Raw genomic sequence first — 15,546 nt, forward strand, 5'->3', positions numbered from 1 at the left:
CAAAGAAAAATAACGTTGAATGTAGAATTCATTCAAATACATTTTAAAGAAGTTTGACCTCATTGAATGCCTTAACTTGACTTATTTACAGTGATTGAGCATTAAAACACACATAGATATGACTCTGAAGTGCCTCCACACACTCGGGGGTGTGACGATTAAACAAAAGGAAACTAAATACTAACAACTAAAGAACAGAAGAGGTTCGGACAACAGTGTCGTTCAGTATCTCTATAATAATTATTATCATGAAGATATTATTTCATATTTTCATTTCTACATAATTTGCTTCTTCCCACGTCTTCGGTCGTGTTACTCCTCATCCTTTACGTTGTGCTGAATATTTAAACCGTTCCTGAATTTAACTAAAATATCTCAATAAACACTCTCTGATGGGTCTGTAGTCTAAGTCTATACCAAACGTGTTGTGTGTGTATTTGTGTATTTGTGTGTTTCTCACAGCTGTACGTCCAGAAGAACCCGCTTGTCCTCCCCGACGTGGATCCTCCAGCTGCAGTCCTCCCCCTCTCCGTACCACTCGGGCCAGTTAGGAGACAGGATCACCCCCCCGGGACCCGTCAGGTCCCCACCACACTGGGCTGTAGGGGGGGGGGGGGGGGGGATACAAAAAAAGTAAAAGTAATAATACTACATAATAAACATCAACTCAACACAAACCGAGCAGAAACGGGAAGCTTAAACATTATGTAAATAAGGAAACATCACGAGTTATGAACGGGTTAGCATCGAGTTCGGAGTTTCCTGAATCCGATGAAACGCCGACTCAGCGCTACCTTTGCACAGCGGCTCCGTGTCGTTCCAGTACGGGTCCCTGGCGCTGATGCACTCGATGACGGGGGGGCCCTGCTCCAGAGCGTGACCCAGGTCACACGTGAACTGGATCACGGCTCCGACGCCGTACAGCGGGTCGGAGGTCGTGAAGTTCCCGTTCTGGAGGTACGGCTCGTAGCAGTGACCTCGCTCGAACGCTGCAGCAAGAACATATGAGAAACGATGATATTCATGAATGTTGTTTCTGGTGATTTACTCTGATTGTATGAATATATATCCACTCATACAGCTTCCTGTACCTTCGTAGCGGATGTTGAACCCCGTGCTGTGGTTGGGCTGGTCGGTGATGAACTGGATCCTCACGGCCGGTCCTTCACTGATCACGCCCTCAAAGGGGATCTGACCCCCCCGACCCGAGTCAAACAGAACCACGGAGCCGGCGTCCAGTCCGCTCCACAGAACCAACCTGAGGGAGGAAAAGATTAAATATACAACAATCTTTTACATGTAAAACCCTGAAAACGTGACGCTCCCCAACCTGTCAGTGGGTCCCAGGGCCAGTCTCTCCAGGTGGAGGTGCAGCCTCTGGTCCTTGGGGGCCTCCAGGGACCAGGAACAGGAGCGGTCCTGGGTGGCGTTGGGCCCGTGGTGGGGCGAAGGGGAGAGCACCCGCCCCACTGTGGCATTCTTCACTGTTCCTCCACAAAGAGCTGCAGAGAACGAGTTCACTTTTATGTATTTAAGGCACAACGTGATCCGTCGTAAAGACACGAATCCTTTAAGGTTATTCAACGTAAAGCTTTGACCCTGATTTATGGTCTGTTTGACATCATGCTGTATTGAAGAAGACTTGAAACTAGAGATTGAGACCATAAACTCATGTTTACAATGTTTACTGAGGTAATAAATCAAGAGAGAAGTAGAGTCATTTTCTCATAGACTTCTATACAACCAGAGGAGTCGCCCCCTGGTGGACACTAGCGAGAATGCAGCTGTAAGACACTTCCGCATCAGTTTCACTCGGCAGAACCGGAGGTTGCCGTCTGGTTTTGCGGCCTCACCACTAAAATCCTACACACTGCTCCTTTAAATGCTGTGCCCATAGAGCAGGGTGTGATTTAGGGCCAAAAACAACACGGCGACGGCCGTAAGTAACCCAAGATGGCGACGGCCAGACTCCTTTACAGCAGCAGCGCTCACCTCTGCAGCTCGGCACCTTGCCGCTCCACACCGGCAGGGAGGCGTTGAGGCAGGTGAGCAGCGGCTCCCCCTGCAGGTGGTAACCCATGTGGCAGTGGAAGCGGGCCGTGCCTCCGGGGAGCAGGTCCAGGACCGACACCTCCCCGAAGTGAGGCCTCTTTGGCAGTGAGCAGCTCAGCCTGAAGACTGCACACAGAGAGAGAAACCGGTTCACCAGGACTTCATGTATATATTAGGGAGGGAATCAGCACTGAACCTTGTTGTTGCTGCTGTTGTAACCACTGGTAATCAGAGTACTACTGCTTCTACTTCTGCAGTAAAAACTATCATAACTACTACAGCTACTAGTTTGCAAAAACACACATGATGAATTAAAAATGTACCACCCGCTGGAAAGATAGACCGGACAGACCATAACTATGATTTGGCAACTGGAGAACTTTCTCCTCCACTTGGCTGCCAGCCTTTAAGCTAATGTTATGCTAGCAAGAGTCAATAACATTGCTTACGGTTGATGAACAATAAATATAATTTGATAGATTGTTTAACAACAAGACTAGCTAGCTCTCCGAAACCTTGACTAGCATGACGCTAGCATAAAGCTAATGTTATGCTATCAAGATTGAAGGTAAATAATGTCACCACCCCACATCAATATCAATGCTAGCAAGATTCTAAGTAAGTAATATTACGTATGGTTGATAAACATTAAATATAATTTGATAGATTGTTTAACAGCATGAATAGCAGCTATCCAGTCATTGTCCCCAAAGCAATATCTGTATTTTCACGACATCCTGATTAGCATACAGCTAGCATAAAGCTAACGTTATTTATGCTAGCAAGATTCAAAGTATACAAAACAAGAAGAAGCTGAAATCTATTCTTGATTATATAAATATATTATTATGAATAATTATTATGAAGATTCGTATTTAATTAAAGTCAGCTTTAAAGCATTTTGTAAATGAGCACTTTATAGGTCAATGTTTTCGTTTCTAATCTATTTGGAGGGTCACTTGAGGAATCAAACACCCCGCGGGTGATTTTTAATTGAGTAAATTGTAATTAAATAAGCTTTGTGAGCTGCGAGTGATAATATTCCTGGTCTGTTTATGCCATTTTTATTCCCTTAACTCTGTTTTTCATGCCTCATCTTGAGCATATCTCTCTCTCCCTGAAGGTATTTTTACTCTGTTCTACCTGGTGGTGATGTAAGAGGATTAGATGGCTGTGATTAATGGCACAGGTGGGTCCTAACACTCTGATGCTTCCTCCTCTTCCAGTCCTTGTCATATCCATTATGGGCTGACACACACACACACACACACACACACACACACACACACACACACACACACACACACACACACACACACACACACACACACACACTCTCTATACAAACTCCCATATCCTCAGCCTCCTAATGAGATGAGAGCCAATCTCTCATCAGCCAATTCACACGACAGATTCAATCACCGTGCTAAGTGATTAGATGAGAAGACTTTTGATTATACAATTAGCACGTATACAGAGTACAAACAGGCCCCCGGGCCCTAATGAAGCATCCACATTTTATTAAATTTGTACGGTGCATTTAATAAAAAACGCATGCATATTCATATTTGAGTCCTGATATGTATACGTGTGCAACGCTCACTCTGGTAGTGCAGCTGGAAGATGCCCATGCTGGCCTCCGGCGCGGAGCGGTAGTAGACGGACAGAGTGTTGGTGGGACTGCGGATCACCTGACCCTCCACCAGCAGCGTGTGGTTGGCCAGGACCAGCAGGGCGCCTCGTTCATCTGCGCTCCTGATGGACAGCTGCTCGCCCTCCGACAGGTTCACGCTCTTCACCTGGAAACACAGGAAGCAATAAAGGAGAGGAACATTATTATCTTCAGATATGGTACTCAGGTTGCACTTAAAAGGATGTTTGTTATTACCTCTCTTTTATCTAAGAGACACACAGAATATATATATGTTTATTGCATCAAACACCAGATTCCTCTCAGTATCGTCTGTGCAGCAGTAGTAGTACCAGCAGCTGCCACTAGGAGGCGGAGTGCAACCTGAGATCAGACATAAACACACCTGATGTCCGGCAGGACAGCAGAGAGAATCTCAGTGGCCGTGTGATGGTTTCACAGGTGATGTGTGTGTGTGTGTGACGGTGCTGCCCCCCCCCCCCTCCCGGTGTGTTTACCTGCAGCTCCACCCCGTAGCCGTTGTACACCGTCACGGTGTAGGTGCAGTGTACGACGGCGCCGTCAGGCAGCGGGGGGTCATCGGACGAGTCTATGTACCCCTCTGAGTCCGAGAAATTCACCATGCAGCTCGACAAAGCTGCAGAGAGAGAGAGAGAGAGAGATGCAGAGAGAGAGAGAGAGAGAGAGAGAGAGAGAGAGAGAGAGAGAGAGAGGACTTTATTTTGCTCTGACCTTTATTTCTTTCTTTATTTGTATAATTGTTTTTGTGTTGTGTTCTCAGCCCTGCCTTGTAATCCCTTTAATGTGAGCAGGAATTCCCCGCTGTGTATAATTAATTATGTAAATTACGGGGATCAAAGCGGCTACACAGCAGGCTGGTGATACATAATCACATCCTCCCATCGGTGGAGGAACATTGTTCCTTTATTTCTGATTAAAAGTCGTGAGTATCAAAAGGTAACTCCACTCCTAGCGGGTCAGTGAATGCATCATTCATAATCCCATAATTCTCATGAGATGTTGAACTGATGAAGGCGGTTCTCATACAGCGATTAGATACAACCACGACAATGAATGAGCTCATCTTTATTAAACCTAACTCAGTGTTTCATCATCTTTATTAAACTAAGTTGTTTCCTGTGAAGACGGAAGTTAATTCTGAAACATGAGGAATAACTCTTTCGTTAGATATCATGAGGATATGTTTTAGGATGAGAACCCTGGATGAAAAGCTCAGAGGATCACCAGAGTTAACACAGTTCATCCTCTGGGGAACATGAATGTTTCATCACAACAGCTTTTGAGATATTTCCGTCTGGACCGAAGTGGCTGACCGGCCGCTGTAGCATCTCTAAGAGCTGCTCCACTAGAATATTAACTCATGAAATGTACCTCAAAACTGTACTGAATGTACTATTTTGCACCGCTGTGTACCTGAGGACGGTGTCTCCGTGTCCAGCATCGTGCCCGCAGTGGTGACCTCCTCCTGCTCAGGTGTGTGTGTGTGTGTGTGAGCCGGCTGGGAGTGTGTGTGCGTCGGCGGAGGCTCGGTCGGACCGCCGCCTCGGCCCGTCGCCGGGGGTTTCATCCTCCTCAGCAACGCCCCGCTCTGATGCTCCAGAGAACGACCTCCGGGGAGGGAGCCCACGCCGAGCCCTCTGCCCAGAAGAGGGAGCAGGTTCTGGGGCAAAGCGGAGGGGAGGACGCCCCCCCCCTCCTGGGAGACAAGTCGTCCCTTTGGAGTTTTCAGCACAGACTGAAGCAAACCGCCGGGCGACGAGCCGGAGCTTTTGGCTCTGGGGCTCTCCTGTGTGAGGCCTGCCGGTGTCACCGCCGGGGGCCGGGTGGAGGAGGCCGTGGGGACTTCTTCATCTGGGAGGAGTGGGGGAGAAAAAAAACACACGGGAGGAAATCACTTCGACAGTCCGGACAACAACAAATATATATATATTTATCTTTAAATGCCCCTGGAGCAAGACTCTGGGTGGTTCTGTCACTGTCCTGCTGGGCTTATCAGGAGCCGGGTTATCTAGCCAGCACAGCCACACACACACACAGACACACACACACACACTGGTGGTGATGGTGTAGTGGAGAGACAGGGCAGTTAAGCATGACAGGAGCTGAGCAAAGAGGACGGGGGGGGGGCTAAAAAGAAAGAAAGAAGGAATGCATAGACAGGCAAACCGCTCTGCCGTGCATGCTAAAACGCCATCTCCAGCAGCTTAGTTCAAAAACAGCACAGAGCAGCATTTACACACACACACACACACACACACACACACACACACACACACACACACACACACACACACACACACACACACACACACTGAACATCATGGTGCAGTTTCTCTTTAATCTACATTTGAGTGTTATTTACACGGTAAAAACATGAGCGCCTGTCGTCTCTACCAAGCCGGTAACACATCCTCTCTGTGTCGTCAACAACACCAGCGATTTTCTTTTTCTTCTTCTGCGGTTTTTTTACACCTGCAGACAGGAAATAAATAGCCGTTTCTTTTTTTTCTGGATGTACCTGAATTACCGCTCAATGTGTCAAAACCGCCGACATCGAGAAACTCATTTCAGCTTTCACAGCTCGCAATTATTTAGGCAGCCGCTCAGCAGCAGATGTCGACACACACACACACACACACACACACACACACACACACACACACACACACACACACACACACACACACACACACACACACCTATACATCTTCTAAAGACATAGAAAAACTTTGCACAGATTCAGATTGAAAACCTTACGTTCTCTAAAGCAGATGAACTTTGTTCACTGGTTCACTGGCTGCAAAAAACTTCCAAAATGGCGACGCCCAAAATGTTGAACTCGATGCTTCCAAACTACGTGACGTCATGGTGACTCTGTCCACTTCTTACATACATTCTATAGTCGCCATTAACCGTTTGATTAACTGATTTTTGAGCGTAAGATCTGCTGCGGTGTGTTTCATTCCAAACAGCAGCGAAGCGAAGCGTTGGATTAGCTCCTTCTTTAGCCGCGGCGGCTAACGGGGTAACGGAGCAGAACTACCAGACAAATAAAAGATGATGTGTGAGAATATCCCACTGATGATCCTGTGGAAGCAGCATCACAGAGGAGGAACTCACCAAACCGTTCAGACTAAGTGAGATCAATACATTTGTTTCCAGCAACACGTCTGTGGGGTTCTTGTGTTTAACGTGTTGGCAGAATATCTTTTTTCAGGAGCCGTTGGTGGCTGACAATCCTCCCTTAATCGGTCTCCAGTGTGTGTGTGTGTGTGTGTGTGTGTGTGTGCACATTTGCATTCCCTGCGCCTTGCTTTTGTTGTTGCACTCATCCCAATTACCTTGTGAATATCAGGAGGGTCAGCATGTGACTTTGAACCGTTCAAACAGTGAAAGTGTTGTGAGAGCAGACGCATGAATACAGAATAACGTGTGACTTCCTGTCTGATCCGCTCAAACACAACTTAGTGTTTCTGATGGAGCTTCAAAGAACCTGCTGAGCATATTGTGGAGTTAACTTCCTGTCATGAATCAGAGACAAATGTGCCGGCAGCTTTAAAATCGGTGCCGCTATACCGGCGCCAAAAACACCCGGTTCAGATGAATAATTAAAAGCCCAGATGCTGAGGAGTCCATTAGAGCGCCGACTGTGTTCATAACCAGTTTACAAGATGAATGTGCTGCGTTTAGTTTCCTTGGAGGAGACAATAGAAACTGATGGGCGCTGACAGACTCGTGGCATTTTTGTTTTTGTCGTGACATTCGCTGTTGTGACAGTTTGATGAGGCGTTCAGCTTTAAGACGAGAGTCCTGTCACACGGTGAGTTTATACGACTGAGAAATGATAATAAAGAGGATGAAGCAAGGAAATAAATAACCTTCAACTTTAGACGTATGGTTTTATATAGATGTGCCTCTTCTTTACTTCAATAATAACTATTTTAAACGCACACAAAAACAGTATAATTCAGACACTAGATGTTTTATTTACATGTGAAATATACAAACTTCCATTTGGTGGACGTCTCTAATTGGTTTGTGGATGTTTTGAAGCCTCGAGTTCAGTATTTTTTTGCAACCAGTGAACAGGAAGTGACCACATCTGGACTGAGGAGGAGTGACGTAGAGACCTGTCAATCACTGTGTAGCCCCGCCCCTAAAGCATCCCCTGCTTTATGGTCTGTGTGACTCTAAATGGACCATCATTTACTAAATGAACATCATGCTGTATTGAAGAAGACTTGAAACTAGAGATTGAGACCATAAACTCATGTTTACAATGTTTACTGAGGTAATAAATCAAGAGAGAAGTAGAGTCATTTTCTCATAGACTTCTATACAACCAGAGGAGTCGCCCCCTGGTGGACACTAGAGAGAATGCAGCTTTAACACACAAAGCTTTGACTTCACTCATAAGAACCGGAGGTTGCTGCCTGATACCCACATTGTCACATGACAGGGAGAATCTAATTGAACAAGATGTAGAATGTGAAATACAAATAAAGATTATTATTATTTAAAGAGATCAGGACACATCCAAGCTCTGTGGCAGCAGATCAACGATCAGGTTCTTTGTACTTTGAGGTATTAAATCCTACTTTAAACCGTTGGATTTCATTTAAAGCGCTACCAGCACCTGTGTGTTTGTAGATTTGTACTTCACTCAAAGAAACCAGAGCAGCTGATTTCAGAGATCAGCAGATTCAACTAGAGGGAAATGAAATAATCTGTGAAATTAGCCACCGAAAGGCCAGCACTGCAGCGCTGATACAGCTCGCAGAAAAGCAACACGAGGAGTAACGAGGAATGAAAGCACTGCAGGATAATAACGCTCCGCCGGTGTGAACGCCGAGCAGAAAAGGTCGTATGACACAACTGGGACGAGAAGAGAGGCAGTGAGCAGATTAAACACTTTAAACCTCATAAGGAGGGAACGACAAAGGTCTTAAGTACTGACAGGAACATCATCCTCACCAGCACCAGGTCTCACTGAGGAGAGACCTGTTTCAGGGTGTGGAATAAATCACAGGGAACTAATGCAAAGTCATGTTTTATTCTGCAGAATTCACGACTAACAGGCACTAATTGTGAGAATACATTAACTTTTTAATTTATTCATGTCAAGTGTTGTTGGTTAAAATCCAACTTGTTCAGCTGCTGCAGCAACATTTAAACATTTAAAAATCACAAAATCAGAAACCAGTCTCAGTGTAGTCCTGATCCTCTACATGAACCAGTCTCAGTGTAGTCCTGATCCTCTATGTGAACCAGTCTCAGTGTAGTCCTGATCCTCTATATGAACCAGTCTCAGTGTAGTCCTGATCCTCTATATGAACCAGTCTCAGTGTAGTCCTGATCCTCTACATGAACCAGTCTCAGTGTAGTCCTGATCCTCTATATGAACCAGTCTCAGTGTAGTCCTGATCCTCTATATGAACCAGTCTCAGTGTAGTCCTGATCCTCTACATGAACCAGTCTCAGTGTAGTCCTGATCCTCTATGAACCAGTCTCAGTGTAGTCCTGATCCTCTACATGAACCAGTCTCAGTGTAGACCTGATCCTCTATATGAACCAGTCTCAGTGTAGTCCTGATCCTCTATGTGAACCAGTCTCAGTGTAGTCCTGATCCTCTATATGAACCAGTCTCAGTGTAGTCCTGATCCTCTATGTGAACCAGTCTCAGTGTAGTCCTGATCCTCTATATGAACCAGTCTCAGTGTAGTCCTGATCCTCTATATGAACCAGTCTCAGTGTAGTCCTGATCCTCTATATGAACCAGTCTCAGTGTAGTCCTGATCCTCTACATGAACCAGTCTCAGTGTAGTCCTGATCCTCTATATGAACCAGTCTCAGTGTAGTCCTGATCCTCTATATGAACCAGTCTCAGTGTAGTCCTGATCCTCTACATGAACCAGTCTCAGTGTAGACCTGATCCTCTATATGAACCAGTCTCAGTGTAGTCCTGATCCTCTATATGAACCAGTCTCAGTGTAGTCCTGATCCTCTATATGAACCAGTCTCAGTGTAGTCCTGATCCTCTATGAACCAGTCTCAGTGTAGTCCTGATCCTCTACATGAACCAGTCTCAGTGTAGTCCTGATCCTCTATGTGAACCAGTCTCAGTGTAGTCCTGATCCTCTATGAACCAGTCTCAGTGTAGTCCTGATCCTCTATGAACCAGTCTCAGTGTAGTCCTGATCCTCTACATGAACCAGTCTCAGTGTAGTCCTGATCCTCTATATGAACCAGTCTCAGTGTAGTCCTGATCCTCTATATGAACCAGTCTCAGTGTAGTCCTGATCCTCTATGTGAACCAGTCTCAGTGTAGTCCTGATCCTCTATGAACCAGTCTCAGTGTAGTCCTGATCCTCTATGAACCAGTCTCAGTGTAGTCCTGATCCTCTACATGAACCAGTCTCAGTGTAGTCCTGATCCTCTATATGAACCAGTCTCAGTGTAGTCCTGATCCTCTATATGAACCAGTCTCAGTGTAGTCCTGATCCTCTATCAGACCTCCATCAGTAAAGAGACCATCAGAGAGAAGATGGTCTGTTTCTATAGAGCTGTTCTTAACGCTCGTCACCGGGTCGGATTCTGGTGAAACCAGATGAAAGGCAACAAAACCACCATCGCGGTGGTCTTCACACCGGTCTTCTGTTTGAAAGTCTTGTTTGTTGGACTCGTCCACTTGGCTGATTGTGCTCATGGTCCAGATGTGAAAGGTCACCGTACCTTCATCTGATCACACCTCTCTGTTTGGAGAAGCCTTGAAGTTTCAAAGGGCTGTGAGATACGTTGTGCGGCGGCTCCCCGCGGTGCGGTGATATCTGGGTGACCTCCCGATCACAAAGAAGGGATTAAAGGGACCACTGGCTCGGGCTCGACAAGGGTATCGTAGAAAACGGGAGCCTTTTACTGTAGCTCACAATAATCAGGACGGTTTCAGGACATCAGTGAAGAGTTTTATTGATTCTGAGCGTCTACAAAAAGCCAGATCTGTGGCGACAGCTGCAACAAAAACAAGTCTCACTGCTGAGGACTGTTAACAGAACAGATACTACAGAGAGGAGGGCTAACCTGCATATTATCACGTTATCTTTTCAAGTTCTGGAGATAAATGTTTGGGTAAATGACCTCCTTCATTTATCCTGAAGGCCATGCGCTGAAACATCGACCTCTACAAATGATATATAAGATACAACATCAGGATTTCTGACATTGTGTATTATGTATTATACATACGATTGTTAGTGAAAAGTAAAGTGAAGTTTAGGCGTTTTCTTGGATTTGGGGAAGTTTACAAGAGAAAACTGCCAAAACTCATTGATTAGTTTTATTCAACAAGATGGTTGCATTCTCAAGACGTTGACCACAATGAGAAAGGCAGCTGTTACTCTGTGCGATTCTGCTTTGAAAGAAACGCAAGATGACTGCAATAATGGTAAAACTAGCTCTGTACAGTTTATAACGAATGTTTTCCCAACAATCAGGAGGGAAAATCCGACACTAGTACTCAAGCTGCAACACAGCCAACCGGAAATAAAAAAATGCAAGAAACAGCCAAAGCGCCAAAAAAACACATTTTGTTACATTGCTTCGTTACATTGTTACGTGGCGTTATCAAGTTACATTGTTACGTTACGTTGTTACATTTCAGCATTACATTATGTTGTTACGTCGTTACATTTTTACATTGTTACTTCTTTACAATATTACGTCGTTGCGTCACATTGGGTCACATTGTTGCGTCACGTTAAATTACATCGTTATATTACGTTGTTACGTTGTTGTGTTGCGTGGTTTTGTATGTTGCTACATTATGTTGTTACGTTGAGATGTTTTATTACGTTACAATGTTACTTTGCTTTAAGTTACTTTAAGTTACGTTGTTAAGTAACGTTTCGTTACGTTGTTACGCTACGTTGTTAAGCTACGTTGTTAAGCTACGTTGTTAAGCTACGTTGTTACGCTACGTTGTTACGCTATGTTGTTACGCTACGTTGTTACGCTGCGTTGTTACGCTGCGTTGTTACGCTACATTGTTACGCTACATTGTTACGCTACATTGTTAAGCGGCATTGTTATGTTATTATTTTAACACAAACACAAACCTTCCACTCGTGGTATCAAGTGCCCGTCTGTGACTTACGGCATCATCATGTTGCTGGTTTGAATTCCCTGACAATGCAGGAAATGATCTGTGGCAGAAATTAATGTGGAAATGCGTTCTGTATCATCACTGTTGATGGTTCTTCTTCATCAGATGGTTGAATGAAGCCGAGGATATTAGATGTCAGGAATTTCATTAAACTCTCTCGCTGTATGTCGCAACGCTGCTTCTCATTCTCCGTTAATGTACGCAGACACAAACATGTCTCGCTGAGGAGTCCAGGTAACCTTCAACACAGCGCTCACCACACCAACCTATTAGCACCGTTTAGAGTGTGTGTGTGTGTGGGTGTGTGTGTGTGGGTGTGTGTGTGGGTGTGTGTGTGTGTAGTTCGAGCTACGAGTTAACTGCAGGAGGAAAAACAACACCGTCTGTTTATTTGGTCGTGCTCGAGTGCTGCAAGAGGAGAAAGCGAGTGAAATGGAGGCAGAATTCACCCGTCCTCAGTGACTGCAGACCTTCACTGCTGCTCCAACACAATCAGGTCTGAGGTTGTAAAGCTACGTCAAAAACGACAACAAAACAAGGTTCCACCGGCGCTGAAAGGAGGAACCCGACAACAATGAAAATTGGCTCCTTTCGTATGTTTCTCTAAATACAGAGAGAAAAGCTTTGTTTCCTTTGTCACTCTGTTTAATTTGTATTCTACGAGTTGGTGGCTGTTTAAGGTGCTTCATCAGACCGGCAGACCGGCAGAAACTGTATCTGGAATACATTCCCAGTCTGCCATGTCCGTTCCCCTTGGAGACACACTGTGATAACCCCACACACACACACACACACACACACACACACACACACACACACACACACACACACATATAAACACACAGCACGACTCAGCTGTCTGAATGCTGCACAGCCTCTCACAGACAGTTTTTTAGCTGCATTAACGAGACACGTCAGGTTAACGTTTCAGGAGCACGAATAACAAGTCTGAGCACAACGCCGTCTGAATGAGTCTCAACAAACACGATGTTATTGTTGTAGGTTTGAAGGTCATTTCTGATATCAGTGATGTAAAAAGACTCAAAGACGGTCTAAGAAGTGGACGAAGTCAACGTGACGTCATCCGTTAGTTTGTGAGATAACATGTCGAAGCCTCGTGCAGCGTGTTGGCCGTCGCCATCCACGCGAGGGGGCGGAGCTACGAACAACTGACTGATGAAGAAGAAATGTTTAGGCGACCAAAATGTTCCAGTTTAACTGTCATGAAGTGAAAACACAAAGAGTTCAAGTTCAAACATTTAACATCAGAACGTCAGATAAACCCAAATGATCCTCGAGGAGCCACCAGCACGACTTGACCATCAGCGTCCATCTCACTGGAGGACTGCAGACTCTGTGATGGCCGCTGGGTAAAGCAGACCGTGTGAGAACCGACGAGCTCCAACACACACACACACACACACACACACACACACACATGCAGAGATCGACGTTATCTAAGAATTAACGCTTGAGCTGAGCTCGGGGTCATCGAGTGGAACGACCTGAAACTGAAAGCAGAGCAGATATCGATCCGACCGATCGCGTATGACCTCTGAGCAGATGTAGACAGGCAATCTCCCCTCTGCTGTCTCACGCACACACACACACACACACACACACACACACACACACACACACACACACACACACACTCTGTGACACACATATTATGTAAACAAGCCTGTTAGCATCCATATCATTTGCACTTTAAACGTAGCCTCTCATTAGCGCACGCAGCCTCATTAAAGCCGATCCTCGTCTCGTGTTTTGATGGATGCATTTGCAAAACTAGTAATTCCTAACGTTTATCAAATTAAGCGTCCTGATTAATAAACTCAGGGATAATTTGTGAGGATTAAACGACAACATCGTTCAACTAATGATGCAAAAGAGTGGAGGCAGCGTTTCCAGGGAGAGTTAATTAAAGTTCATCAATTTAAGCTGCATGATTGGAAAGGCAGTGACCAGGAAATGAGTGTTAGTAAAAACTAATTTGTTTAAAGAAAATACAAACACTAAAAGTAGCGACCAGGTGAAAGGGAAGTGACTTCAACTTTAACAGCCTTTATATAAAGAGTCTGCTGTCAGAAGATGAAGCAGTAAATCTCAGGGGTGTAAAGATTAACGACACGAGTAAAGATCAACAGATGTGTACCGTTAAAACCCGATGCAAGAGACTCAGGAGCATTAATACACAACCACAGATGTGACCCACATTCTGCATGAAATGAGATGGAAAAAGAAAATCAATACCTAATCGCATACGAGCATCCGCAGCATTCCCACAGTAACAGAAACGTCCCGAGGACAAAACCTTCCCTTTGCATCAGCGTTCTGCAAAACACCCCGTTGCATCATGAACTCCTCTACATCATGTGCTACATTCAGAGACAAGTTCACGGAACAACACTATCATTGGACTGAGGAGGAGTGACGTAGAGACGCCGTATACGTCTCTGGTAGAGACCTGTCAATCACTGTGTAGCCCCGCCCCTAAAGCATCCCCTGCTTTATGGTCTGTTTGACTCTAAATGGACCATCATTTACTAAATGAACATCATGCTGTATTGAAGAAGACTTGAAACTAGAGATTGAGACCATAAACTCATGTTTACAATGTTTACTGAGGTAATAAATCAAGAGAGAAGTAGAGTCATTTTCTCATAGACTTCTATACAACCAGAGGAGTCGCCCCCTGGTGGACACTCGAGAGAATGCAGCTTTAACACATTTGGACTCTGGAGTCTTGCTCGGGTTTACTTCTTTGCTCAAAGAATAAACTCTGTTGCATTGAACTCTGACCGCTTCCAGTGATTTCTTTGGAGCATTTTCTGGGACTCGGATAGCAGCAGAATAACAGAATTGGAGCAATAGTTTAGACTTCATTGACTGGCTCAGCCTGAGCTACTGTTTTTACCAACACACTGCATTCATTATTTAAAATACTCCCAAGATGACTCATGAAGTGTTCCACTGCATCCACTGCACACATTTCTGTTTCAGCATTTCAATAAAGTAAAAAAAGGAGAAAACAATCATAAAAAAGTCCTGAATTTACCGAAACACCCTGCACCTGTCAACACTTATGAATAATTGACTCAGGAGCTACATTCTGATTCATCAGACGAGTTTATTCTGATGCTTTAGTCTGTGTACAGGTGTGCAAAAATACTTTTTCTGCACGTCTGATTATTCAAAAGCTTTGAAACGCAGCGAGGCACATCATCACAAACATCTATCTGTGTTCATTTAATGAACCTCGTGGATCAGTAGAGTTTTATCTCTATTTTTGGTAAATATCAAACTGTTTAAGGGAGAGACAGTCAACATCTGTGTAACATCTGCACTGCTTTTGGTTTAAGACTCGGAACTTGATGCTCAATGACATCGTGGTTTCAAACCATTAGCATCAGCTGGTGTGTGTGTGTACATGTGTGTGTGTGTGTGCTGTCAGAGGCAGGTGCTACTGCAGCCAGCCATGACCAGCTCAGTGGAGCAGATGGCATCATCTGTGGGCTTCTCTTTCCCTTCACACCGTCCTCTTCCTCCTCCAGCGTGAGCAGCCTGTTGGTGCAGCTGTGCTTCGCTCTCTCTCCGTCCTCCTGTTTGCTTCCACGTCAACTTTACTTTTATCCTGCCTCCATGTTTGTTTTTTTGTCTC

At 45.0% G+C, this 15,546-nt stretch overlaps 1 protein-coding gene across 1 annotated transcript in view; it reads right to left on the bottom strand.

Annotated features, from left to right (window-relative positions):
* Positions 1-15,546, bottom strand: part of sez6l (seizure related 6 homolog (mouse)-like) — a gene marked incomplete at both ends in the record, with an annotated part of 44,373 nt that overhangs the window by 12,044 nt on the left and 16,783 nt on the right. The window contains 8 exons of the mRNA XM_079179326.1: positions 461-599; positions 795-989; positions 1,092-1,258; positions 1,331-1,502; positions 1,993-2,178; positions 3,656-3,851; positions 4,201-4,340; positions 5,261-5,575. Of these exons, the coding sequence (XP_079035452.1) occupies positions 461-599; positions 795-989; positions 1,092-1,258; positions 1,331-1,502; positions 1,993-2,178; positions 3,656-3,851; positions 4,201-4,340; positions 5,261-5,575 (1,510 nt within the window). The remainder of the gene's footprint in view (positions 1-460; positions 600-794; positions 990-1,091; positions 1,259-1,330; positions 1,503-1,992; positions 2,179-3,655; positions 3,852-4,200; positions 4,341-5,260; positions 5,576-15,546) is intronic.

The sequence above is a fragment of the Pholis gunnellus genome (genome assembly GCF_910591455.1).
Source record: "Pholis gunnellus genome assembly, chromosome: 18".
In the NCBI taxonomy this organism is placed as follows: Eukaryota; Metazoa; Chordata; class Actinopteri; order Perciformes; family Pholidae; genus Pholis; species Pholis gunnellus.